Genomic DNA, 26270 nt, shown 5'->3' with positions numbered 1-26270 from the left:
ACCATCTTTACCCCCTTCCCAGTGAGGAGGAGGGTCCTGGCCTTGGGGGCTGTTGGCTGCATTAGGCAGAGCTGCAGCCTGGTCCCAGCTCAGCCCTGCTGCAGCCAAGGGAGCTGGGAAAACCCAGGGTATTTATAGAAACCTTGGGAGCTCCTTCTCCTCATGATGCTTGGCAAAATCCCAGGCACAAGCACAAGGAGCTGCGCATCCGAGAGCAGAATCCACAGAGAACCAGCAGCCAGCTGGGAACGTGGAATCCCAGAATGGTTTGGCTTGGAAAGGACCTTAAAGCTCATCCAGTTCCACCCCATGAGCAGGGACACTTTCCACTAGCCCAGGTTGCTCCCAGCCCCATCCAACCTGGCCTTGGATACTTTCAAGGATGGGGCAGCCACAGCTTCTTTGGGCAGCCTGGAGTGATGCCAGCCTGGAATTCTGCAGCTGGACACTGCAGCCTGTCCAGAATCCTGTCCAGGGGACTGTCCCTGGCAGCTGCCCCTGCCCATGGCTCCTCCTGCTCTGCTGGAACTGCTGCTCCTGTTCATCCCCATCAGCTCCTTTCCCAACCTTCCCAAACAGGGCTGTGGCAGAGGTTTTGGGGTTTGTATCAGATGCTTTGGGGTCTGTACCAGAGGTTCTGGGGCTGTACCTTGCTCTCCAGACTTTCTGTAGTCTGTCTGAGCTCGCTGCATGCCTGCTCGGATTTTTCCAGCTTCCTTCTCAGCGCCGCCAGCTCCTCCTAGGGAAGATTGGAAAAAAATACACACAGAGAGTTCCAGCATCCTCGGTTTATTTATGAAAACCTTGTTTTCTGTTCAAAATAAGTGGAAGAGACATAGCTGCCTTATTAATAAAATTTACCAGGCAACTTTGAAGGCTGCTCACTGCAAATTGCCGGGACTACAGCTCCTGACATGAATTCCATCGGAGGGAATGTCAGCTTTGGTGTGTGTAGAGAATGTTTTATGAGAGAGCAGCAAACCTCAAAAGCCTGGGATGAACAGCCAGGGGCCTGGATCATGCCCAGGGAGTGTCCCAGGGCCCTGGCAGGTATCAGAGCACAGTGCAAAGGCACAGTGTTGGCTGTGATTCCTTCCCAGGCAGCAGAAAAAGCTCCATGCAGCCTTGTCCTGCTTTGATGTCCAACACTGAGCAGGAGCAGAACGTGCAGAGCCGTGATAAAAACAGAGGTTAACAGATGATGGGGCCTGATGGATCCCAGATGGGTTTGGAGACAAAAACAGAGGCTTGGGCAGCTGTTATTTCATCCGAGCCAGCCTGAAAACATCTTGTTAAAACCTCACTAAGGCAAGAGGAGAAGCGGGACTCCAGGGAAGACAGGAATTTAGCACAGGTCTCACAGGGTGCAGAGGGGTGAAAGGAGCCTTTCAAAATGTCCATTAGCCTTTCAAAAGGAGCCTTTCAAAAAAATGTCCATTAGCATCCCCCATCACCCAGGGCAACGCAGGTGGATGCCAGCACAGCACTGGGGACAGTGCAGAGGGGAGTCCCCTCTGTCACAGGGGTGTTTGAATGCTCATCTCCCAGCACCCCACAGGCTGAGGAGCCCATCCCCAGGGGTTTGGCTCAGGGGACACAGCCCCTGGAGCTTGCAGAAGGCACGAGGAGGGCAGTGGGGGAACCCTGGGGTGGGGTTTGACTGCGGGGACATGGTGTGTTTGCTACTGTCCCTCTAAGCACAAGTCACTTCTCCCTCCACAGCTGTGCAGGACGTGTGACCCTGGGCTAAGAACTGATGGCAACTTCTGGATGGTAGGAAAAACATCTTTGCCTGGGCAGAAGAGACTTCCAACTTGACCAATCCACCAGGCAGAGCCCCTAAAGCAGCCTGTCCTGTCCTGTCCTGGCCCACCCATCCCACGCCAGCCCTTGGCACTCACTTCCTTAGCTCGGAGCTGCTCCTCGGCGAGGTTAACGCTGAGCAGGGGCCGCACGTGGCTCAGCAGCTGCCACCAGGGCCAGTGCCTGATGGCCTGGAACACCAGCAGGTTCTTCTGGATGCAGCGGATGGCCAGGCGCTGGATCTGTGGGGACACAGCAGCGATGACCCTCACCCAGCCAGGACTGCCAGGAAGGACCAGGCTGGGACACCAGGCTGGAGAGGGAAAGGTGGCAGAGGAGCTCAGGGATGGCAGCACAGCATCTCATGGCTGCAGGGAAAAGCTTCAAAGGAGCTCAAAGAGCCGTTGTTTGGGTGCTGTGGGCCATATCCCAGCAGCAGTGACCTGGGTGGGCTCAGGTGTCCCCAAGCCACAGGATGGGTACCTTCAATCTCTTGAACTTCTGGCGGCTGAGGAAGCCCTTGCAGGCAGCCTGGAGCAGAGTCATCTTCTGGGCTATCAGCTTGTCCCGCTGCTTCTCCAGCCTGGAGATGACCCCAGGCTTCAGGAACACCTGTCAGCAAGGAACAGGTTACACACCCCAGGTCAGGGCTGAAACCTCTCCCTCCTCCCTGACAGAGGCATCGGCCGTCACAAGGTGCAATTCCTCAAAACTTTTCCTGTGGGGATGGATGGATGGATGGATGGATGGATGGATGGATGGATGGATGGATGGATGGATACCTCCACTGACAGTGGATTCTGACCAGTGACACACAGATGCACACAGGTAACAGCAGTGATGTGTTACAATAGCAAAACCAAAATAAACCAATGGTTTTCTTTCTCTGAACTGGTCAGAAATGCCTCAGATTTGCTGATGCCACCAGACCCAGGCCAGTATCGCTCTCTGAGTGTCTGAAGTGTCTCTGGGTCACTGCTGGGGGAAGCTCTTGGAATCCAGGATCAGGAGCTCCCAACCATTTGCATGGCCCAGCTTTAATAACCCCTGAGTGACACGGGCGAGGCCGGGGCTGTGCTGAGAGCGCTGCATTTTAACCACACCAAATTGAATCAAAGCACAGTCCCAAGGAAAGTGGCTCTCCCAGGCTGATACCATGATTGCTCCACCACCCGTTCAATTGCCTCATTAATGTCTGAATTAACTCCCCAACCTGGAAAGTTTCACAGCTGGTACAAAATCAATGCTCAAAGCGACGGCAAAGCGAACTCGTCCCTAACGAAATGTGACCGGGGCTGCCACCGTGCTATTGATTAAGAACGAGGGTTCCAGAGGGGAGATAATTACAAACTGCACAGTGCAGGATAAAAGAAAGTCATTTTGCTCCACAGAACTGTTCCATGAATTCTTTCTTCACAAACTCCAGAGCTGAAGGCAAGCACGCATGTGAAATTAATTTTTCTCTCAGACCATCACATTGAAGTTCAAATGTGGTTGCTGTGACAGTTCCTGCTCTGCAGCAAACCCACGAGCTGCCCAAGCCCCCTTCACTCCCAGGAAACATCACAATGGTAATTAGGAACTTAAATACCACCAGGGCTGGCAGGATTTTGGTAATTAGGTACAGGATTTACCCTGGGTACTGCTTTCAGATGAGAATTAGGAGGCTTTTGGTCTGATATTTAGCGAGTCTCAGTTTCCCAGCCCACCTGGTGCCACGTGCAGCAGTGGAGAAGAGCCTTTGCCCCCAGTTTGGGGAAGTTTGGGCTGCTGGGGAGCCTGGCACGGGGCTGTGCCCACACACACCAGAGCAACGGGGAAGCAGGGCACAGTCATGGTACCTGGGTGCGTCCTATGGCAACGCTCTTCTTCTCCAGATCCAGCGCCTGGAACAGCTCCTCGATAGCCTGCAGAGAAGGGGCACATCATGGGACTGCTCAGGAAACACCCACATCCTGCTGTGAGCTGCTGAAATGGGGTGCAGGAACCCCCAGTCCCCATGGGCACCCAATGAGGGTTCAGCCAGCTCTGCCCTCCTCTCCTCCTCCCCTTGCCAAAGCCCAGTCCCAAGTCCCAGTGCAAGGACTTTCCTCCCTCGAGGTTTTCAGCAGGATGGGGAGTAGAGATCTGAAGCTGCAGGCAAGATTTGTCTCCTTTTGCTGCCATCCCTGGTCTGGCAGAGCCTTGGTGCACGGGCAGGAGGTGACACAGGGGACAGTGCCTGTCCCAGCACCATCCAACTGCACTCGGCGCTCCCCTCCTGCCCACCTCTCCAGCAGCTCATCCCATGGAGCCAAAAATGAGAAAAAGGGCTGAGTTCTCCCCTGAGCCCACGGCACAGCACAGAACTCCTGGAGGATTCGAGCGGGAGATTATCCCAAGGAGAAGCCTGAACTCAATTACTCCAAGCTTTGGACCAGAACATGAACACAACAGCAGCAACACCAGCCATTCCCCCGGGGCAGCCACGCTCTCTGGACGGATGGGTGGTTTGAAAGCCCCAGGGCTACAGAAATTGTAACAAAAATCCTCTGCTAATACCTCTCTCCACACAACACCATCTCATCTCCTCCCCAAAGGACAAACCCACAGAAAGAATATTCCACCATGGACCCAGGAGCAGCAGGATTGCACCCCTGGCCTCCCCACTGGCCGTGCAAGGAGGGGATGGAGCACACCAGGGAATGAGGATAATGGATCACAGAGCCTGAAACACCCTGCCAGGGTGAGGAAGCACCAGTGCTGTGGCTGTGCCTGTTCTGGTGGCACTGCTGGGACTGGGACTGGTGTAAGGCTGTGCAGGACAGTCCCATCCCATCCCAGCACAAGCACAGGGCCAGCTCTCACTGCCCTGTCCCCTCACAGCTGACGAGGCTCTCTCCTGCTCCAGCAGCCAGGTTAATGCCATGTCCCAAGAAGCATTTCCCAGCTGACAAACCCTCGTGGCAGCGAGCTCTGGGCAGGATGGGATTTTCCAAATCCCCTGCTTACACGCTGCTGACAAGGCACCCTCTGCCTCTGACAGCGTTTCACAGCAATATTGACCTTTCCCAATTGTCAGACTTGTCTCATTAAATCCCGAGGTCTTAACTGCCTTTGCACATGCTGGCTGCAGTTTGCACAACACAGCACGTGCCCAGCTTTAATTCAGCTCCTCTCAGCTCTTTGTGGCTCATCCATAGCCTTATTCCAGGCATGGCTTTGCGCTGGTTTTGCTACAAATTTACTCGGAAACAAATAAAACTGGCACACGTCCAGATTCCTTCCTGAGCTCTTTTGGCTTTCAGCATCACGGGGTGAGGTGAGGTGAGGTGAGGAGTTACCCCTGGCTGCAGGTGATGCCCAGTGCCCAGAAGATTCCACAGTCCCTGCTCTCTTGGGTGCCTGGGAATGTTGCCTGGCTTGTCCTCAGTCCCAGGTTTTTTGGGGAGCCAGGGAGAGGGACTGGGCCACAGCAGTGCCCACATCCTGCCCTCAGGTTGTGCCCTGTCCTGCTGGAACAGCTCTGGCATCATCACAGCCCCACTGGGGGGTCTCAGCTATGCCCCTAGCCCAGCACACACCTTGCTCTCATCTGGCGCCTCGTAGGCAGAGTTGTGCTTCTTCATCACCTCCGGAGCCAGCACCTGGAAGCGCCTGCGGAACTGGGTGAGGAGCAGCCGATCCGAATACCCTGGGGGCACACAGGGCTGTTGGGGGCTGCCAGGCCCAGGGCACTGCCACTGCCACTGGCACGCTGGGGAGGGACCTGCTGGGACACCCTGTGCACAGCAAAGGGCAGCGGGGCTGGAGGGGACACGGGGAGCTGCCGTGAGAGAGAAACCCCTGCAGCGAGGGCAGGGAGAGGGCACCGAGATGAGCTTGAGGTGGCCAGATGCCACCTCAGCCCCTCGTGTCACCCAGGACATGCCCCTGGACCTCCTGCACAGCTCCCTCTCCCCATGGCATGGGCCATGCTTGCGGTCAGTGCAGGTCCAGCCTGATGCATGGATGCTCCAAGGGGAGCTCCACTGGAGCTGCAGCCACAAAGCTCAGGCATGAGAGGGGCTCAGAACCCCTGCAAAGAGCAGGAATAAAAACGGAGGAGAATTTCTGAATGGGCAATTTCTGAAGGAAGGGAATTCCTTGCCTGCTGGTGAGAAGCAGGTGATGAGCAAAGGCTGGAAGGGCTGAGCCAGGGGCAGGGAGCAGCAGCTGGGACGGGCACGGGCCAGGCAAGGTCTGGACATACCCACACGGTGCAGGCGCAGGGCATCCAGGAGCTGGGTCCCCTCCAGCTGTGTCCTCAGGGCCACCACATCCAGCTGTGGGGCTGCGTCCGGCGGCGCCGGGGGCCGAGGGACCGGCCCTTCCCGGCCCATCCCTGCGAGGAGGCAGTGGACAAAGTGCAGCTGGGACCGTCGGAGAAGGTTGGTGAGGGCATCCTGGAGGGCAGCAGAGGTCAGTGGGGATGGAGGGGACAAAGGGTCAGCGCGTGCTGGCGGTGGGAAGTGCTCCCTGTGCACCTGCAGGGTGTCTGGGCAGGTGGAGGAGTCAGCTCCAGCATCAGTCAGAGGGTGAACACGAGTGGTGAGCAGCACCCTTCCTCCTGATGTCCCACGTGTTCAGGTGATGGCCAGAAAATTTAACAGCACTCGTAGAATCATGGAATGGTTTGGATTGGAACATTAAAGGTCATGGTGGTTGAGGGATGCTGGGGAGGGAGTTTGTCAGGGACAGGCAAGACCCCAAAACGGGCTGGTCAGGGAATCAGCAGAGCCTGAGCTTCATCTCCTGAGAGGGTTTGGACACTTAATTAGGTGTGAGAGCAGCAGGAGCCTGGCACGTGTCCAGCGCCGAGGGCTGGTCACTGTCTGAGCACTTAAGAGGATTAAAGCAGCGAAGTGTAATCTGTGTGTAAACTGTGTGTGATCTGTGCCTGATCTGTGTGAGATTTGTGTGAGATCTCTGTGTGATCTGTGTGTGATGTGTGTGTGATCTGAGATCTGTGTGAGATCTGTGTGTGATTGTGTGAGATCTCTGTGAGATCTCTGTGTGATCTGAGATCTCTGTGTGATCTGTGTGTGATCTGTGCCTGATCTGTGTGAGATTTGTGTGAGATCTCTGTGTGATCTGTGTGTGATCTGAGATCTGTGTGTGATTGTGTGAGATCTGTGTGAGATCTCTGCAGACCTGTGCCTGATCTCTTTGCCTGGGGGGCTCTCCCTGAGTGACAGCAGCGCTGGACGGGCCAGCGCAGCACCCGCGGTGGCCACAGCCACAATGGGGACGGGCAGGAGCTCCCTGCCGGGGGTGTGGGCTCCCGGGTAAGGAACCGTGTCCAAGGCAAGGTCCCCCAGTGGGGTCGCCATGCTCTGTGCCACAACCCCCGCGACCCGCAGCCGCAGCGTCCCGGCGCTGGCACTCACCGCCTGCAGCTTGATCTGGGCGCACACCGACCTCTTCCTGACGGCGGCGAAGCTGCTGGCGAAGGTTTTCCTCAGGCAGGCGTTGCGGTGCAGGGCGGCCTGGGAGCGCCCCTCCAGCCCCGCCAGGGCCCGGCAGCAGAGCGGAGCGCTCGCCCGCGGCTGCACCAGCTCCCGGACCGCGGCCCTGCCGGGACACACACGGCCCGCTCGGCATCCCAGCTCCTTCCGCAGGGATGCAGCCCCCACGGCCCCAAATTCCAAATTGGTGCTGCTCTGAGGAGCGGACCAGGGTGCTGGGACACCCCCACCCACTCCATCCTCCCTGATCCGAGCATGGAGCTGTTCAGTGCTGTTAAAGCTTCCCTGGGTTGAAGCCCAAACCAGCTGAGCCAGGAGTATGCAAGCAGAAGGTTAAAATCCCCCTGTGTGCACAGACACCTGCAGCACTTCAGTTCCCTTTCAATTCCAATTTCGTTTGCAAGGCTGCTCAAAGCAGAGGGAAAACCTGGTGAAGCCTCACAGCTCTGACTGGTGCTGGACCCCCACAGGCAGGGACAGCTTCCACTAGCCCAGGTTGCTCCAAGCCCTGTCCAACCTGGCTTCGGATACTTCCAGAGGTGGTTCAGCCACAGATTCTCTGTGCCAAGGCTTTACCACCCTCACAGCCAGGAAATTCTCCCCATATCCCACCTAACACTGCCCTCTGCAGTGGGAAACCATTCCCCCCCCCGTTCACACAAGGGATGCCCCACAGCACCCTCTGTCTCCAGAGCTGGGGCAGGTTTGCAGCTCAGGGCAGGGGCATCCCCAACCCCCTCCCACCGGCACAGGGTTCCACTGTGGCACCTCCTGGCACTTACACCGTGGAATTCTGCAGCACCTGGATGGCATTCTGGGCCGAGAGGTTGAACTTGGCCTTGCTGACCCAGCCCGTGAGGTCGTAGCGCACGGGGGCCGTGCCCAGCTGGTGGCAGATCTCGAAGTGCAGTGTCTGCTCACACCTGCGCAGGTGCCCCTCACCTGTGGCAGTGACAGCACCCCAGGACCAGCCCAGAGGAAAACGCAGTGAGGGGTTTAATGGTCCGCATCTCCCAAAATCCCAAAGCCAAACGGCGATGCCGGAGGCTGCGCAGCCAAGCCCAGCCCAACTCACCGTCCTGGTCGGGTGCCTTGGTGGCGAAGTAGGAGCAGAGGCGCTCGAAGGCAGTGCCATCCCCGGAGCCTGGGGTCAGCACCTCCTCGTCCAGGATCCACAGCAGCCCCCGAGGAGCGGCCCCGGGGCTGCCCGGGAGCACCTGCGGCTGCCGAGGGACACGAGGGCTCTGGGCTCCAGCCTCAGCCTGCTCTGCTCCCTCCTGCCTGCTCCCACTGCCCAGCTGTGTCCCCCAGCCCAGAGCAGACCCTCCCGACCTGGTGCAGCTCTGGACATCGCCCTCAGCAGTGACAGTGTCCCCCAGGCTGGAAGGGCTGATGGAGCGCAGAGCTTGCTCAGGGAGGGTGCTTATAGTTTAAAAAAGCCAAAAAGGTCCTGGTGGACGCTGTGCCCCCTCTCCCTGCAACACCTCAGGTTGCTTTGGGATGCTCCACAGGGTCCCACTCTGCCTCTGGAGCCCTCACTGCTTGGAGCAGCAGAGTGCAGAGGGGACAGGGTACCTGGGAGCAGCTCAGGTCGATGATGGACAGCGTGGCCAGTGGAGAGCGCTCTGGAAGATCAAAAGACACCTCAACATTTTCCTGGAAAACATCATTTAAAAGCTTGTTTCAGTCGTGGGATGGCATCTGGAAGTCTTCACCAGTAGGGAAGGGCACAGCTATCCTTACTCGATGATGTGTGTGTTAAACCATAGGAATTCAGCTATTTTCCCAGGGCTAGAGGCATTATGGTAACTCCTTCAAGCCTATAATAAGTTCATCTCTGCCTGTAGGTTTCTCAGCAGCTTATTTCTGCAATAATTTATCATTTTCCTTTCTATTCTCTATTATTCATCATCTGACGAAAAAGTCAGCTGTGCCAAGAGAAGGCACAAAGTCTCCCGAGCTGGAGTAAGTATATAATAGAATTCCAAAATGGTTTGGGTTGGGAAAAATCATCTCATTCCAACCCCTCTTCCACAAACATGCCAAGAGAGCATCTCTGGCACATCAGAAATAGCCAAGAGGATTCAGAACTGAGGCAGGGGGTGGAGAGAGAGGCTTCTGCTCCATGCAGAACTCCCCCAGTTCTGCTGCAGCCCTCCCAGTAAAGCCCCTGAGTTGTTCACTCACACGGCAGCGGGACACGGGGACCTCTGGGCACAAAGGCAGCCCCACTCCCAAGTGCTGGGAGCCACTCCCAAGCCCTGCTCCTCACCTCTCTGTACCTCTCCATCTCCCACAGGAAGGTTTTCTCGTAGAAGAGCCCCTGCAGCCTCTCCTGGACGTAGTTGTGGCACAGCTCCTCGAAGGTGGCTGCTCGCTCGCTGCGCTGCTGCCGCGGGCTCTGGAAGCCAGGGGTGTCCACCACGGCGATGGAGGCCATGGAGAGGTGCTGGGAGGAGAAGGACCTGGGAAGAGCCACACACACCACCAGGATTTACCCACAGTGGTGCCAGCCAGCCCCCCCCCCACCCCCCGCCACAGGAGCACAGGACACGGCAGTCCCGAGAGCCAGCGCCACTCTCACACAAGGATTTTCACACAGCTGCCTGCTTTCCCAGCAGGAATCAGCCACCTGCTCCTGCCCCTGGAGAAGGGGCTGCCACCCCCAGCCCCAGTGCCCAGCAGCTCTTTGGTACCTGTTGATGAGTGAAACCACGGCGGCAAAGAGCTCCTCGTAGAGCCCCGAGGCCATTCCCTCCACACACTCCACTCCCGTCATCTTCGGCTCTGGCACAGCGAAGGGAAGAGCAGACAATTTATGTATTTCCAGCCACGTTCAGAGCTGAGGTGGGAGCTGGGATTCCCTGGATTGTGGTGCAGGAGAGCCCACACAGCTCCACAGCCCATCCCCTGGCCTGCCTTCAGCTCCTCTCCTGCCTCACGTGGATTTAAGGAATACTATTGCCATGTCAAATGCCTCTTCCTCAGGTTCTTGCTTTTATCAGGATATCTTGCAAGGCCCAGCTGGAATTCTGCTGCTATCATGGAATCATCAAGGTTGGAAAAGACCTCTGAGATTATCAAGTCCAACCTTTAAGGAGTGTGGGAAGGCTGACCTGAAATCCAGGCAATATCTCACCCTCCCACCTCACACATGCTGGATCTGCCTCCATGAACTAGAGCCATACAACAATTTAAGGTTTCTGGTGGCTCCGCAGCACAATCCCTGATCCAGATCTCCTTGCAGGACACAGTTGCTTGGAGCACAACACCAGCTAATCTGTGGAGTTTGGGGATTTCCCCCATTTTTCTAGGCAGAGCTCTCGCTGCATTTAAGCCACATCACTTATCTGAACTCACCTGATTTCACCTGTCCCTAAGGAGGGTCAGGCAGGGGCAGCTGGAGAGCTGAGGGCAGCGATGTGACACAGCACAGTTAATGATTTTATTAATTTTAAGACCTACCTGGGCCTCTCAGCCTGAGAAGAACAGGACAATTTGCCTCACCATTCCCTCTCCCCCAGAAATAAAGGGAAAAGGTGATATGGGAAACATCTATGTGCATGAAAATTCAGAATTTTGGAAGCATATAATGTGCTTAGGTGGGTGGAGGAAAACAGAAATATATCTATCTATTATATATATATAGAGAGAAATATATAATAACATATAGCTTATTTAACAAATTTGCAAAATTACAGAACACAGTTTGTAACAGGAGTGTAACTTGCTGGGTAGAGACAACTTGTAGCAGAACACATAAGAATTTAGTTGCTAGGTAAAGGCCATAAAGATGACTCAGGTACTGTTGAAACCCATAAAGCAGAACCTTTTGCTTAAGCAGCCAGCAAGAACCAGGCTCCTGGTTTTGGCCAGGACGAACTGCCCTGAGAGAAAGCCAAACCTGCTCCTGCCTAGAGGAAAGGGTCGAGCAGCGAACATCGAGGGAGATGATGTTACTTCATCAAAGACGCCCACCCAGGACCACCAGGAGGTGTGGCACCACCAATGGGCGGGCAGGGAGGTGTGGGCTCGGGGGCTCAGTGTGTGTTTAAACCTGGAATCTGTCTCACCAGGCACGCATGTCTTAGGTGGAAATATCCCCCGTGCGTCCCAGCTGGAATAAAACATACCCGCTTGACAATTTTTAATTGCAAAGTCCTTATTCCGCAAATCCAAGGGATGGGGCATCCCGGTACCTGGCGGGCTCTCCTCTGCTTGGGGCCGGCCCCGCGCTGTCACCTGCGCCAGGATGTGCCTCAGGTGGTGCTTGAAGACGGCGGTGCCGAGCTCCTCCACGTCGCAGCCCAGCACCTCGGCGGCGCGGCTGGCGCTCTCGAACCTCAGGAATTGCTTCCTGCCAACTGGGGAGGGGGCACGGGGGGCTCAGCCAGGGCCAGCTCCGCCCCAGCATCACCAAAACGCTCCCACGCCCTCCCTGGTGCGCCCCCAAAATCAAAATGGTCCAAAGGCAAGTCGGGGACCAGGCAGACCAGATGATACGAGTGTTTCAAGAGTTTCAGCCGAGCAAAGCAGCAGATGTGCTGGTGGGAGCTGATGGGATTATGAACCAATCCCTCGAAATCCGGGATCACCTTTCAGGGTCCCAGCAGTGTTTGCTGTCCCTACAGCCGGGAGCAGCATTTCCTCCCCTCGAGCAGACATCGCTCACAGCCGGTGATAACGATTCCAGCTTAATGATTAAAATCAATAGGGAAGTAATCTGCAGGATTAATCCTTTTACAAATCCAGAGCAGAAAGGTGCAGTGGAGGAAGCTGGGCAGCACAGCTCAGAAACACTGGGGGATGAGCAAAAATGGGAGCAGCCAAAGTCACCCAGAGACCTCGGGGTGGCACTTTTGGGTGCTGGATGAGGAGCTCAGGGGGCTCGCAGGTAAAATGGGCCCTTAAAACACAGCTGGTGGCTGGTGGCTGGTGGCAGGAGAGAGGGTGTGGGATAGACAGCGAGAGGTGGCCACATCCTGGGAAGCTCCATGGGGGAGCCACTCCTGGCTGAGGGGATGCACAAAGCAGGGCTCGAGGGCTGGGGGTGCTTCACAGCACGCCCATGAGTCAACCCCCTTCTCCCTTCCCCTTTGATCCTTTCCCAGTATTTCTGTGCTGACTGAAGGACTCCAACATCAAGGGCTCTGCTGGAGCAGGCAGGGGAATTGCCTCAACACTCCAGGCTTTGATTTATTCTGTTTTCACTTGTTCTTGTCTGAGCTGGCTGGACAGACGCTGATTCCTGTCAGACACAAAAGCTCTGCCTGCCGGGGAGTTGGAGGGGCTGGGGGGCCAGGGCTGCACAGACCTGGCTGCCATCCCACATTGCCCCAGCATCCCACAGTGCCACTCCAGCACCCCACACTGCCCATTCCAGCACCCCACACTGCCCCAGCATCCCACAGTGCCCATTCCAGCACCCCACACTGCCCATTCCAGCACCCCACAGTGCCCACTCCAGCACCCCACAGTGCCCATTCCAGCATCCCACACTGCCCACTCCAGCACCCCACAGTGCCTATTCCAGCACCCCACACTGCCCATTCCAGCACCCCACACTGCTCCAGCACCCCACACTGCCCACTCCAGCACCCCACACTGCCCATTCCAGCACCCCACACTGCTCCAGCACCCCACGCTGCCATTCCAGCACCCCACACTGCCCATTCCAGCATCCCAGGGACAAACAAGAGGGTCTGCACAGCCCTGGCATCCCCAGGCACCGTTTTAGCCTCCATGAACTATAACCAGCAGCTCCTCATGGCTCTCCTGAGTGTGATGTGACCATGGAAAACTCGCTGACTTTAACACCTGAAGGGAATTACTTCGGCCCAGGTAATATTTAAGAGAAGCAGAAGGAAAACAGAGGGTCAGCACTCATGGGGACAGCTCAGCCCCTCTTGCTACAGCCCCAGCCCATTTCCAAACTGCTCAAAGCCCAATTTCCTGGGTTCCCAAGGCATGATGCCACAGGGGTGGGTCTGTGCAGGACCCCCTGCACCACAGCAGCTCAACCACTCACCCGGGGCTATTGCTGGTGGTTTCACTGGCCCTAAAATTCCCCCCTGGCTGTCTGGGTGCTCCTGTCCCTCCTGCTGCCCTGGTGCCCCTGACCTCTGCAGGGTTTGGGGCAGCTCAGTGTCCCCCACCTGAGCAGCAGGTTCCAGCCCTCCTTCCCTGTGGTTTTCCTCCCTCCAAAGGAGCTCTGGAGGCTGGATTTGCAGCAGCCTCGCTGTGCCAGGGGGTTTGGAGTGACTCCTGGCAGCACCAGGAGGGCTGGAATGGCAGCCACCTCCATTACAGGTGCGTGCTGGGAAGCCCACAACAGGGAGCTGGGAGCCACAAATCTTTATTCTGATATTCTGATAGCAGGCAGCAAAAGGACAGCGTGAGAGCGAGCTGAACGCCGCCCCCGCTGCGCCCCAAACCTCCCTTCTGCTTACAGGGACAGCAAACAAATTAAACCAGGGGATTTTCTGCAGCCCACAAAGGGACTGGAGCACTCAGGTGAATGGTGCCCGGGGTGCCCTGCTGGCCTCCAGCTGCCAGGCTGCTTTCCTCATAAAAGAGCTGCTCTAATATGTTTCAAAGGCAGCGGGAAGGGCTGGCGCTGGGATAGAGCAGAAGGAGCTTTTGAAATTCAACCTTTTCTTCTCCTCAGCGTTTTTATAGCTGCAAATGCATTTTCCACCCCCAGCCAGGGAGAGGTGGTGCTGTTCCCTCCTGGTTTATTCCTGCACAGACTGAACGGGTGAGGAGAGAAGGGAAAAAGGTGCCTTTAGCCCACACTGGGGCTCGTTTAACACGTGCTGGGGCCGTGGCTGTGGATGGGGATGGAGGAGGTGCCTGGCTGAGCTCCTGAATGCCCTGGAAAAGCAGTGCCGAGGCTCCCTTCGGCGAGATTTCAAGGAGAGGATTTGGAATACACAACATCAAAGGGCATGAAAGGGGAAGGGAAGAGATGGCTATCGGGAGACAGGTTTAACCACATTAAAAGAGTCGTCGCCCCCTCTGAGACTTTTGCTCCACCCGGCTTTGATCCATTTTTTATCCATATTTCCTTTCATTTCTCCCCTTTTGTTGACACACGGCGGGGAATCGATACCAGAGTGAGCGACACTGAGACATGATCTGCTTGTTAATCCCACACCAGAGTGTGCTCAGAGCTGCAGCCCTGCCTGGATCCACTACTCCCATCCCTGTTCCTGCTCAAAGGACGGAGAGGGATTTGTTGGGTACAGCTTTCCATTCCCTCCCAGACTGATTTACAGAGGGCTGAGGACAGAATGTGCAGGAAGCCTTGGCAAAGCAAAGCTCCCTGTGACCACCCCTTCACCTGCCATTGAGCTGGGCACTCCCAAAATGAGACTCGTCTCCAAAATCTGCTCTCCTGAAAACTCACAGGGCTGAAAGACTTTCAAATTATTTGGCCAAGAGCCTTCTGACACTCATCAGCCTGAGAGCACAGGGTCATCTATAAAAGCTGGAAGGGCATTAAAGTAGATGGAGATGAGGAAAGAGAACACCAGAAAGAAGGAGAAAAGAGGACTCACTGTAAGTCATGACAGCATCTATCCTTTTAAAATAATTAATAAATGATTAATGGCATAAATTACCATAAGATGTGTTATGACATGTTGCAGAGACATTTATAAATGTCTGTGCCTTAGTTTATGGCAGCCTTTATGCAGCCCTCATAAATTGAAGTGTGTAAATCAATGTGTCTGCCTCTAAAATGGGTTAGGGCACGTCCAGAAATAATTTGTAAGGGATAAGGCAATTTCTGCTCGTCCGTATTAACAAAGTCTCTATAAATACAATCTCAATCCAGACTCGGCCTATTATAATTCAGTTACTGCAATAGACACTCAAGAGATGATGAAATTAGTGCTATCTGAAGCTGGACCTTCATGGTGTCATTGGGGACAATGTGCCAACAAAGGAGTCACCCACCCCAGCCCTTCCTAAGGAGCTGGCATGAGGTGACACCCAGCAGCCCCTGCCCTTTCCACATGTGGCAAGGACAGACCTGCTCCAGAAGCGCCCACGGGGCAGGACACCAGCATCCCACCTCCCACCATGGAGGAAGAGCAAGGAAGAACTTGGAGCCACCAGAAACGGAGCAGCCTTGGGATGAGCATCATCCCTGCACACCCCCGAGCGCTGATCCCTGCCAGGACACGCTCCCTCCCCGCTCCAAGCACACACACAAGGTGTGAGGGAAGCAGAGGCAGGATTGCCCTCACCTTTGCAGGCTCCAGCAGCTCCCAGGTGGTAGATTCCAGCCAGGATGCGCCACACGGCCGCCTGCTCCTCCGCCGTGATGCCCAACGTGCCCATGGCAGCCCGGAGCTGGGAGAAGGCCACCGAGGCTCTCTGCTTGTCCTCGGGCTGCAGGGGGACAGAGCCAGGGGATGTCACTGCCTCTGCTGGGCACCGTGCCTCACAGCAGGGAGAGTGAAACCATCAGGACAGCAAGGAAACACAGCAAGGGACCCTCAGGGGATTTGGAGCAAGTGGAGAAGCCACCGGCAGGTTCCTCGGGTGCCTGGAGTTAGGAGCAAGGTGAGTATGTCACCTTGTCATACAAGGACATGAAATTCCCACTTTGTCAGTGTCTACAGAGCAGCAGCTGGAGGTGGATGTGATATCATGGATATCATTTGATATCATGGAATCTTCATGTGGTTTGGGTTGGAAGGGACCTTAAAGCTCACCTCCTCCCAAGCTATGGCAGGGACACCTTCCAAAGCCCAGGCTGCCCACCCAGCCCTGTCTCCTCACTCCTCACCAAACACACCTGCCCAGAGCTGAGCAGCTCCTGGCCACCAGCAGGACCTCACCTGTCACCTCCCACCACGGACACCCCTCCTGCAGTCCCTGAGCTGGGGCTGCTCTGTGGGGCCAGGAGCCACCAGTTCTAAAGGGCAGCATCCCACCTTGGCAGGGAGCAGGGCAAACTCTCCATGCTGGGATGGCAAATCCCAGAAATCAGAGCTGTGAAAGGAGGGTAAAACCCCATCTCTGAACCCAAGTCTGCTGCATCAGCAGGGTGAGGACCTTGCTGTGCCCTCCCCGGAGCTGCTGCTCCAGCAGCCAGTTCCTTTGGTTGCCGAAGTGGAGCAGGAGCTCCCTAATGAAGATGGAATATTGGATTCATCAGTAGATGATGTAACTGCAAATTGCTGTGATTCATCCCGGCCCTTTGGCTCGTGGACAATCTGCTGGGGCTCTGCAGACAGCTCAGAATAATGAGGGGCTGGAGGTGGGAGTCAGCTGTGGAGCTTTAACCCCTAAAATTCACATTCTGGGTTACCCAAAGGATGTTCCTGCTCCTGGGAGTTGCTGCCGCTGGGGAACATCAGGGGTAGGTGACCCTGGAGCAGCAGGACCTGGTCCCAGGGTGGCTGTGGCATCCCAAGAAGACATCCCAGGGAGGGCAGCCCCAGGCCCAGCAGAGGGGTGCTGGGGGGGGCTGTTTGGGCAGACCCTTCCTCACATCCCAACATCCCCTCCCTGCCCTCCAGGCTCCCAGTACAGTGGCATCATCACGAGTCAGCCAGGGACTCCAAGTCATCCTCTGGTGGTGACAAAGGGGGTGCCCTGCACCATCCCACCTCAGGTGGGCACAGGACTCTGGCATTTCCCTCTCCCTACCTTTGTGAGCGGTTTGATCCCAAAGGAATTGCTCTCAGCCACCTGGTGCAGGTGCAGCATCGTCCTGGGAGTAGTCACAAAAAAAATGAGAGTCAAGCTCCCTCCTTGCCTGCCCTCAGCACTCCCAGCCACCTTCACAGCACCATCTGAGGGACCTGGATGGGACAGGCCACCACAGCACTGCCCCACGCAGGGACATCAGCTGGTGCACCAGGAGTCTTCTCCTGGGGACACAGCCCGGGTGGAACCAGAAGTGAGAGGGAAAGGGGTCTCTGTATCATTTATCACCCCAATTTCAGCTTTAGTGGAGGGGCAAAAAAGCCCCAGGAAATGCCCTCATTTCATAGAAAATCTCTCTACATGCAGAAAGATCCCATTAATGCAATTGCTCTCACAATCTCTTATCAGGGGCTCTCAAAACCCCATTGATGGAGGGAATTTGGACATACAGGATGGGGAATCCCTGGACAGCCCGGGGCTGTTGGAGCCTCACACCCACCTCTCTGCCACATCCAGCCCTGCCAGCAGCAGTGGGAAGATGTTGAAGTTGCTCTCTCCTTCGGGCTGCTGGGCAACGCGGGCCCTCTCCAGCAGCAAGGTCTGGGGAGGGAAAAGGGGACAGGGAGATGGGGAGATGCTCCTGGCAGCTGCCAAGGGGGGGCTGGATTTCTCCTTGCAGGGACTCAGCTGGGTTTGGGGGCTGCTCCTCCCACCCAGGGCTGTGCAAGCAAGAGCTGAATCATGATGCAGGTATCAAGGAGCAACTTCAGTGCATGAAAGCAACACACACGGTCCCTCTGAGCTTCCCGAGGTCTGGGCAGTGCCGTGGCCCCAGCAAAGATGCTGCAGGATTGGGATAAGTCATTCCCTGGGCTCCAGACAAGCCCAGCTCAGCTCCAGCCTTGCCAAAGGTGTTCAGTGCAGCAGAGCTGGGGGTCCCCAGCCCAGACTGTCCCACGGACAGGCCAGGGTGGTTCTGGTGGTACTAATGGGGACATTCCTGCACAAGGACAGCTCCACCGGGCCACCAGCTCCCCGTGGCTGCCCAGGGCAGAGCAGGGCCAGCAGTGGGAAGCCCTGGTGCTCCCCAGGAGCAGACAAGGCTCCAGCCCTCTCCTCCCTCAGACAAGGCCCAGGGGCACAGGCACTCTGATTAAAGAGCCTTTGATAAGAGCCCTGATGGTGATAAAAGCCCTCTGAGGCTCAGCTCCAGGCGGCCGTGAGGTGCTGCTAATGAAACACTGAATTATACATTTCCTCATCAACATTTCATCCCAGCACTGCTCCGAGCTCCCTGCCAGGGACAGGGACAGGCTGGGGGGACCCTGCCACGCTGCTGACAAAGCTTCTTCTCAAGGGTTATTTGGGCACCTCTGGTTTAGGAGGAGCAGGGAGCAGAGCAGGGAGCAGAGCATCGCTCCTCATGCCCAGCCTGGCTGGGAAGTGCAGCACAGGGGTGGCTCATCCCCACCCCAAGGACCCCCATTTTCAGGCACAGCCCTCCCGTCTCAGCAGGTGACGGGTACCTGGAGGTGAGCAGCAGTGACCTGGCCAGTGGCACTGAAATCCAGCGACAGGACCATGGAGAAGCGCGTGGAGCTGCTGCTGTGGCTGGTGGTCACCGACCCAAAGGCTCCCAGGACTGTGAACATTGCCTGGATCTTCTCCACTGCAAAACCACCAGCAGAGCCCCCTGAGCCGCCCTGCAGCTCTGCAGGAGGTGTCTCCTCCTGCCTCACCTCTGCCTGCTCCTCCCGGGGTCTGTCCCAGCCCTGGGGAACTGCCCGGGCATGGGGTCAGCATCCCCCACCGGCTGTACACTGACAGGAAGGGGACGTGCCAGCCTGTCCAGCCTGCCCAGCCTGTTCCAGGCCATCCCTCAGCCCTTTGCAAGAGCACCGTGTACCCGAGAGAGCTCCGAAATCCAACCCTGCCCTCTGAAGCCACTGCCTGCCGAGCAGCGTCACCAGTAACCCGAGCAGGTGGGAAAGCGCTGCCCCAAGCACCGGAGTCATTCGAGTAATTCCCTCCCGCTGCTCACGCTGGTGTTGATCAAAAGCAGCGAATCCGTCGAGTCTGGGACGGGGACAGTGGCACTCGCGGCCACACCGGCTGCTTAGCAGGCACCCCAGGCGGCGCAGATCGGGTCAGGATTTGTGTGGCTGTGTGCCCCCAGCCTGTGCACGCTCTGTGTGCTGCCTCTGCCCAGCACGGAGCACCCAGTGCCATCCCTGCCCGTCCCTGAGACCCTGCCCGTACCTGAGACCCTGCCCGTACCTGAGACCCTGCCCGTCCCTGAGACCCTGCCCGTACCTGAGACCCTGCCTGTCCCTGAGACCCTGCCCGTACCTGAGACCCTGCCGTCCAGGCTGCCCGCCGTGCCCACCAGGTACTCCAGGGCGCTCTGGCAGCACCGGGTCCTGCCGGCCCCGCTGTGCCCCAGGGGCACGATGGCCTGGTCCTGCCGCTGCATCAGCAGGTTCCTGTAGGCTCTGTGTGCCAGCGAGCAGATGTGCGGGGGAAGGTTGTCCCGCCTCCCCCTGGGAGCCTGCGGGCAGGGAGAGGGTGACAGAGCACATCCCAAACAGGCTTCTCATGGAGAAAATCCTGAAGGTGTTCACACTCAGGGTGATGATTTCTCCAGCGTGCAGAACCTGCCGAGTCTGAGTCCTCAGAGCAGCCCCAGCCCCAAGAGCATTCCTGGCCATCCGTATCTTCAGTATCATCCCCCTCCCAAAACATCCCCGGTCCCGAGTGTTCCCAGAGCATCCCAAGTCCCAAATGTCCCCAGAGTATTCCCAGTCCCGAATTTCCCCAGAGCAACCCTCGTCTGGAATTTCCCCAGAGCAACCATAATCCTGAATGTCCCCAGAGCAACCGCTGTCCCAAACGTCCCGAGAGCATCCCTGGTCCCAAATGTCCTCAGAGCATCCCCGGTCCCAAATGTCCCCAGAGCATCCCTGGTCCCAAATGTCCTCAGAGCATCCCCAGTCCCGACTGTCCCCAGAGCATCCCTGGTCCCAAATGTCCTCAGAGCATCCCCGGTCCCGACTGTCCCCAGAGCATCCCCAGTCCCGACTGTCCCCGCACTGTGACGGTCCCACGGTGCCACCTGCCGGCCCCGCCGCGCCCGGCGCCCTCCGCCACTGCCCCCAGGAGGGTTGGTGGCCGCTTCCCACGGCGGACCCCGCTGCCCCAGGTCCCTTCTCTCACCTTCCCGGCGCCGTCGGCGGGCGCGGGGCCGGTGGCGATGGCCACCAGGCTGGGCCCCGCGTAGGTGCAGGGCAGGCGGGCACGGAAGCGCTGCCGCAGCGTGTTCATGACGCTGCACTCGTTGAGGCTGATGAGGGCGGCCAGATCCTCGGCCTGGTCCAGGCTGGGGGGGTTGGTCTGCGGGAAGAGAGCCAGACACCCCTCGAGCTCTGCTGTCATGGCAGGGCTGTGCCAGACCCGCTGGCACCCCGACACCTTGGGCACAGCCAGCCCGGGGCGATGGCTGGAGATGCCATCATTGTGCCCGGGCACTGTCCCAGCCCGGGGAAGGGGCTGACCCTCTGCACGCTGTCCTCGTCCACCTCAGTGACGGTGCCATCCTCGTCCCGGCGCACCCTCACCCTCCCCGCGGGCAGCTCCGGTGTCCCCACGTCTGGCTTCAGCTGTGTGGCTGAAGGAGAGGCTGGTGAGTGTCCCTGGCGTGGGGCAGCCCGGGGCAGAGCCGGCTGTGCTGTGTGCCGGGGGCCAAGCCCAGCCCCGGCCCCAGCGGGGCACAGCCGCCAGAGCCCGCCCTGCTCCCGACACGTCTCAGCCAGGGCAGAGCAGGGAGAGTTACCCAGCGTGAATCCGTCCTGCTGGATCAGCCAGACCTTCTCTGCTTCGTACCAAACGTCCCTCGGAGCCTGGGGGGAGGAGAGAGGGGAATTGGCCAGGGGCAGGAGGAAAACTGAGCTGAACAAACTGCCTTTGCCCCCAGACAGGGACATTTCCACACCCCTGCCCCTCTGCTGCCTGCTCATCCAGCCCTGGGGTCGCCTTCCCACCAGCCCCAGCCCAGCCCATGGGAACGGGAGGAGCTGCATGAAACCACAAAACTGCACCAGTGCCCCAAAACCCGGATAACACCTGACACATTACCTGGTCCTTGTCCGTGCTCTCGCCCAATGCCTCTTTATCCTGGTCCTTTTCCATGCTCTTGCTCATCTCTTTGCTCCTTCCTGACGTTTCTTTAGCCTGGACCTTGTCTGTGCTCTTGCCAATCCCTTTGCTCTCTTTCAGCATCTCTTTACCCTTTCCCAGCTCTTCCTTCACCTTCCCCACCTCTTTTCCCACATCCGTGGACTTCTCTTGGGTTCCTCCCGGCTCTGCCTTGAGACCCTCTGACTTGTTTGTGGTTTTTTCAGGCTTTTTGATCTCCCTTGGCTCCTTCTTGCCACCTCCAACATCTTTCTTCATCTTCTCTGGCTCTTTCCTGGCTGACAGCAACTCCCTCTGGGCTTTCACCTTGGCTGGGGGCTCCTCGTGCCTCAGGGGTGTCCCCTTCTCCTTGGTGCTCTCAAGGACTGTCCCCTTCTCCTTCTTGGTGCTCTCAAGGACTGTCCCCTTCTCCTTGGTGCTCTCAGGGACTGTCCCCTTCTCCTTGGTGCTCTCAGGGACTGTCCCCTTCTCCTTCTTGGTGCTCTCAGGGACTGTCCCCTTCTCCTTCTTGGTGCTCTCAGGGACTGTCCCCTTGGCCGTGTCCCCTTCCTTCCCTGGGACTTTGCTGCCCTGCTGGGGGCCCTGGCTGGGTGCAGGAGCTGGAGCTGGGGGGCTGCCGGCCAGGAAGGAATCCTTGGGGCTCTTCCTGGGCCACAATGGCTTTCCCACCTTGGGAGCCCCTGGGTGAGGGGTCTCTGCTGGTTTGGGGGTGGTCTCTGCTGGTTTGGAAGAAGCCTCTGCTGTTTTGGGGGATGTTTCTGCTGTTTTTGAGGATGTCTCTGCTGGTTTGCAGGGGATCTCTGCTCTTTTCAGGGGTGTCTCCGCCGGTTTGGGGGCAGGTGCTGCTGTTTTGGGGGATGTTTCTGCTTTTTTGAGGGGTGTCTCTGCTGCTTTGGGGGCAGGCGCTGCTGGGCCAGGTGCAGGGGCCGGGGTTTTGCTGGGGACGGTCCCCAGCACAGGGGGCAGCTCCTTGTGTGGGGTGGCTGTGACCCCCTTGCCCCCCTGCCCCTCTGCCTTCAGCCCGTTCCTCAGTGGCCCCTCGCTGGCCCCCCCTCCTCGGGCAGCGGGGCCGTCCCCGGCTCGGGCCTCGCCGTCCTTCCCCGCGGGCTGCCAAGCAAAGAGAGGAGCCTGCTGTGACACCTGGGGACACGTGGGGACACCCAGCTCCCCGGGGCCGTGTGAGGTCCCTCAGTGCTCACCTCCTCCTTGGTGCCCACCCTGCTCTCCTTCCTCCGCCGCGCCGCCTTGGCCTCCTGCTCGGTCTCCCGCACCAGCTGCTTGATGAACCCCCCGGGGATGACCGACAGGAGCAGGGGGGGTGCAGACGGGGGTGGCCCCCGGTCCTCGTCACGAATCTGGGGTTGGGAGCAGAGGTGGGTCACAGGGCAGGCACAGGGACGGGAGCCAGCACAGCCTGTTAGTGGCAGCAGGGCACCCTGCTCAGGCTGAGGCACTGCCCAGGCTCCTGCTGGGCACCAGGCTGGGTCAGGGATGCTGCGGGAGCAGAAGCACCGAGAAGAAAAGCCCAGAGAGAAGCGCCCAGGCTGGTGCAGCCCCCGAGGGCTGGCGCAGCAGGAGCCCGCGTGCGCTGCCAGCTCTGCTCTGTGCCAGCAGCCCTGGCGTGGCCACAGGAGGAGCCGTCCTGGCTGCAACCAGGCAAGAAGCAGCTCCAGCATCACCGCAGCCACATGCAGCCCTGCAGGTTCCAGGGCAAAACCAGCCCCGCTTCCCACAGCTTTTCCAGCAGCAGCACCAGCATCAAACTCTGCCTGCCAGGCTCATGCAGGCAGGCGAAAATCACTCAAACAAGAACACTCGGGCTTGTGACAGAGCCCAGAGCCAGGGGGCCGGACACAGCACAAGGAAGTGCAAAGGGAGCCGTGGGGATGCTGCAGTGACACCCCCCAGCACTGAGCTCCCCGGCAGGAAGAGCACCCAGCCCAAAAACACCACCAGTGCCAGCCGGGACCGAGACTTTCCTTCTGCTCCCAGAGCGCGAGGCGCGAGGAGATGGCCATGGTGGCGGCGAGGCAGGACAGTGCTGTGCAGAGACACGTGGGGACACGCCGGGCAGAGAGAGAGCAGAGAGTTAGCCAGGGGCTGCTGCCGGCCCCAGAGCTGTGCCAGGCCGGGAGCGCCCTGACCTTGCCAGGCATTGCCCACCTGAGCTCGCAGCACCAACTGGAGCGCGGCAGGGGACGGGTGGCCACCAGCAGCGACCAGGGCAGCGTGGGGAGGTGTGGCACAGAGGGTTGGTGGCACGGGGGTGATGGTGCGACCCCACGGCCCCAGGCTGGGTGGCCGCAGGAGCCCATCCGTGCCCCACTTGGGGCTGACCGCGGCTTCACCTGTTGGGATCATTCATGCACCGAGCGCGTCGGGGCTCGTCCGGCCCTGCTGTGCCTCCCCGGCAGCCGCATCTCCTTGTACAGTAAAGGGCAGGAGCGGCCAGGAGCGGGCTGGGAATGTCACTTGCCTTCCCGGGCGGCTGCCCCGAGCGCCACGTGCCTCAGGGACCGGCCGGCTGTCCCCCGAGCCGGGTTCTACGGTCCCGGGAGAACTGGCCCCGATGGCACCGCAAAGCCCGGAGCGGGCGAGCGACAGGGCATTGTCACCCCCGGCCGGAGAGAGACCGTCCTCGGGGAAACCGAGGCGTGCCTTGACCAAACATCCAGGGTGGCACCATCGGGACCCGGGACCAGCGCCACCAGCACCGCGCTCCCCCCGCTCAGGACGCAGCCCCAGGTGGGCCGAGGGCCTTGGATCTGTCCTTTACTTGGGACCCGCTCCTGCTGCCACCCTGGTGCGTGCCACGAGCCGAGGCCATCGAGGGGTCCCCAGCCACCACCCTGCACAGGGCAGGGAGCAGCGTCCCCGTCCCCACGCCCGCTCCCATCGCTGCCCTGTCCTGTTCCTTTCCCCGGCACAGCTCCGCGTCTGGAAGCCGCCCCCGGAGCCGGGGCTGCCGCTATCGCCATCCATTCCCCACTAAAAATAGCCCTCCCGGCCGCGGGGCCCCCGGCCCGGAGCACCCACAGACCCCGATCCCCACCCCGCGGCTCCCCAAGCGCCGGTACCTGGCGGGGGCGGTGGGTGCTGATGTCCCACACCAGCACCGGGATCCCGGCGAGCCGAGAGCGGCGGCGGCAGCGCGGGGAGCGCCGAGAGGGTCAGCACCCGCCTCCCCCAGCCCCCGCCGCGGTGGCAGCTGAGGTGACACATGTCACTGCTAAAAATACCCGCGGCGGTGGCACCGGGGCCTCGGCTGGGGAGAGGCGGTGGCACCGCGGGGCCCTCCTGTTCCTTGGCTTCTACACCGGCTGGCACACGTGTGTCACCCGTGCCCTCCTTGGGGCTCACCTCTTGAACCCCAAAAAAATGGAGGAACTGCTCTGGTCGGGTGTGAGCCTCCCCAGAGCACTCTGGCGGTGCCCGAGGGGGACAGCCCAGCACGGGGCTCCCCAGAGCACCCCAGTTCCCTCCAGCAGCCCCAGCCCTGAGATGGGGCTGAGCTGGAGGAGGACCTGGGAGCAGAGCTCAAAATAGCCCCTGGCACCAACAGCAGCATGGTCAGCACCCGGCCAGGGCAGGTGGGAGGGGAGCAGCGCAGTGGACACGTGGTGACCACATGGGGACAAGGGTGACCCCCCGGGGCCCAGCAGGACCTGTGTCCCACATGCCCCCACACCCAACAGCCAGGCAGGGTGCATGTCACCTGCTCAGGACAAGTCCAGCTGCACAGGGCCAATGTCCCCCCCTCGGCCACTCCGCATCTGACCCAAAAGCTCCACGGACACACCCAAGGCTCTGGCAGTAAGAAAGGAAACAGGATTGTCAGTCTGGAGTCCCCCGGCAGGAGACCAAGCGTTGGCTGAGCATCTCACCAACCCCAATCCCACCTGGGAACAGCACGAGGACACGAGGTTTCCATTGTCCTTCCCAGGTGGCACTGCAGCTGCGGGGGAGCGTGGCCACTGCTGGTGGAAAGCCACCCCTGGTCACCTATCGCACACCTCCCAGTCCCTCCTGGCACAGCCAGCACGTCTCACCTGCAGGACACAGCCGGCGTGTCCCTCAGAAAAACCACGACAAACACCATGCACAGGTGTTTGCACAGCCCATGCACAGGGCTGGGGGGATGGATGGGACTTACCTGAGCATGGGGCAGTGGGGTCCATCCAGTGCATCCCAGTACGGCCCAGTACAGCCTCACGGTCAGGGCAGGGACAGGTGACACGGAAAGAACGAGACACCGGCACACACGCAAAGGACGGTTTTTATTGGGGTCTGGTCGTAGGAGAGCAGTTGTACTGACCAACACACAGAAGCAGCTTAGCTGTGCCAAAATAATCCGTTAAAAAAATACTGGCGGCAAGAACCGAGTGTGGCACACCCGCCACGACGGGGCTGTAAACTCCGGGACAGTCCGTGAGGAGCGAGGCCACAGCTCACAGGCACCGGGACCCTCCTCCCCACAATAAATATGGAAAGAGCCAAGTACATAAAACAAGGAATGATCTCATCGATACAATATCTAAAGTTATTTACAGATCCTGGCTTTGCTTACCATTAATTACACATTTTGGACAGGTTCTCTTTTGATTGTTTCCTTCATCGCGAGTAGCTGTTCGTGTGAATCTGCTCCTTTTTGTTTTAAAGGACCTAGTGAGGCACTAGAAGCGCTCACAAATCCCCTCTCTGGGGATGCTCCTGCTTTATTCTGTTTTTCATGCACATTTTTTTGTGCCATCTCACCCACTGTCTGCTCTCTCCCTTTCCCTGAGGAGAAGATGCCTGCTACCACCAGGAAAGCCTCTTCCCAGCCCATACCTCAGCCCATCTCCTTTTCCAGCCTGGAAACACAGCGTGTCACACAAACCCAGACCAACCTGGCCCTGGACAAAGCCACCTTCCTGCAGCTGTCCCCAGGTTCTCTGCCAAATCCCTGCCTGGACACCCCAGGCCAGCTGCACTGGTCTCAGCACTGTCCCCACCACGGCACCTTTGCAGGGGTGACACTAAAGAGTCACAATGCCACCAGCACAGTGACACCCACTGCCAGCTGCCCCCTCCCTCCAGGCACAGCTTGGGCTACAGCTCACCCCAAAATCCAGTGGGATCAGAGAG

The 26270-nt window shown here is 58.6% G+C and overlaps 1 protein-coding gene across 1 annotated transcript in view; it reads right to left on the bottom strand.

Moving 5' to 3' along the window:
* The window catches only part of MYO18B (myosin XVIIIB), a 54173-nt gene extending 31012 nt beyond the window's left edge, over positions 1 to 23161 (bottom strand). Inside the window, exons 1-25 of the mRNA XM_053993573.1 lie at positions 23125 to 23161; positions 22343 to 22500; positions 21603 to 22250; positions 21084 to 21485; positions 20782 to 20848; positions 20504 to 20616; positions 20166 to 20342; positions 19302 to 19500; positions 18479 to 18621; positions 17452 to 17552; positions 16953 to 17016; positions 15542 to 15686; positions 11489 to 11653; positions 9986 to 10076; positions 9562 to 9754; positions 8865 to 8945; positions 8365 to 8512; positions 8072 to 8231; positions 7212 to 7395; positions 6035 to 6227; positions 5367 to 5476; positions 3645 to 3710; positions 2287 to 2415; positions 1902 to 2045; positions 650 to 739 (exon numbers count right to left, since the gene is read on the bottom strand). Of these exons, the coding sequence (XP_053849548.1) occupies positions 650 to 739; positions 1902 to 2045; positions 2287 to 2415; positions 3645 to 3710; positions 5367 to 5476; positions 6035 to 6227; positions 7212 to 7395; positions 8072 to 8231; positions 8365 to 8512; positions 8865 to 8945; positions 9562 to 9754; positions 9986 to 10076; positions 11489 to 11653; positions 15542 to 15686; positions 16953 to 17016; positions 17452 to 17552; positions 18479 to 18621; positions 19302 to 19500; positions 20166 to 20342; positions 20504 to 20616; positions 20782 to 20848; positions 21084 to 21485; positions 21603 to 22250; positions 22343 to 22500; positions 23125 to 23161 (4008 nt within the window). The remainder of the gene's footprint in view (positions 1 to 649; positions 740 to 1901; positions 2046 to 2286; positions 2416 to 3644; positions 3711 to 5366; positions 5477 to 6034; positions 6228 to 7211; positions 7396 to 8071; positions 8232 to 8364; positions 8513 to 8864; positions 8946 to 9561; positions 9755 to 9985; positions 10077 to 11488; positions 11654 to 15541; positions 15687 to 16952; positions 17017 to 17451; positions 17553 to 18478; positions 18622 to 19301; positions 19501 to 20165; positions 20343 to 20503; positions 20617 to 20781; positions 20849 to 21083; positions 21486 to 21602; positions 22251 to 22342; positions 22501 to 23124) is intronic.
* Between the last annotated feature and the right edge of the window lie 3109 nt (positions 23162 to 26270).

The sequence above is a fragment of the Vidua macroura genome, chromosome 18 (genome assembly GCF_024509145.1).
Source record: "Vidua macroura isolate BioBank_ID:100142 chromosome 18, ASM2450914v1, whole genome shotgun sequence".
In the NCBI taxonomy this organism is placed as follows: domain Eukaryota; kingdom Metazoa; phylum Chordata; class Aves; order Passeriformes; family Viduidae; genus Vidua; species Vidua macroura.
The sequence above is the reverse complement of the archived record's forward strand: the minus strand, read 5'-3'. Positions and strand labels throughout refer to the sequence as shown.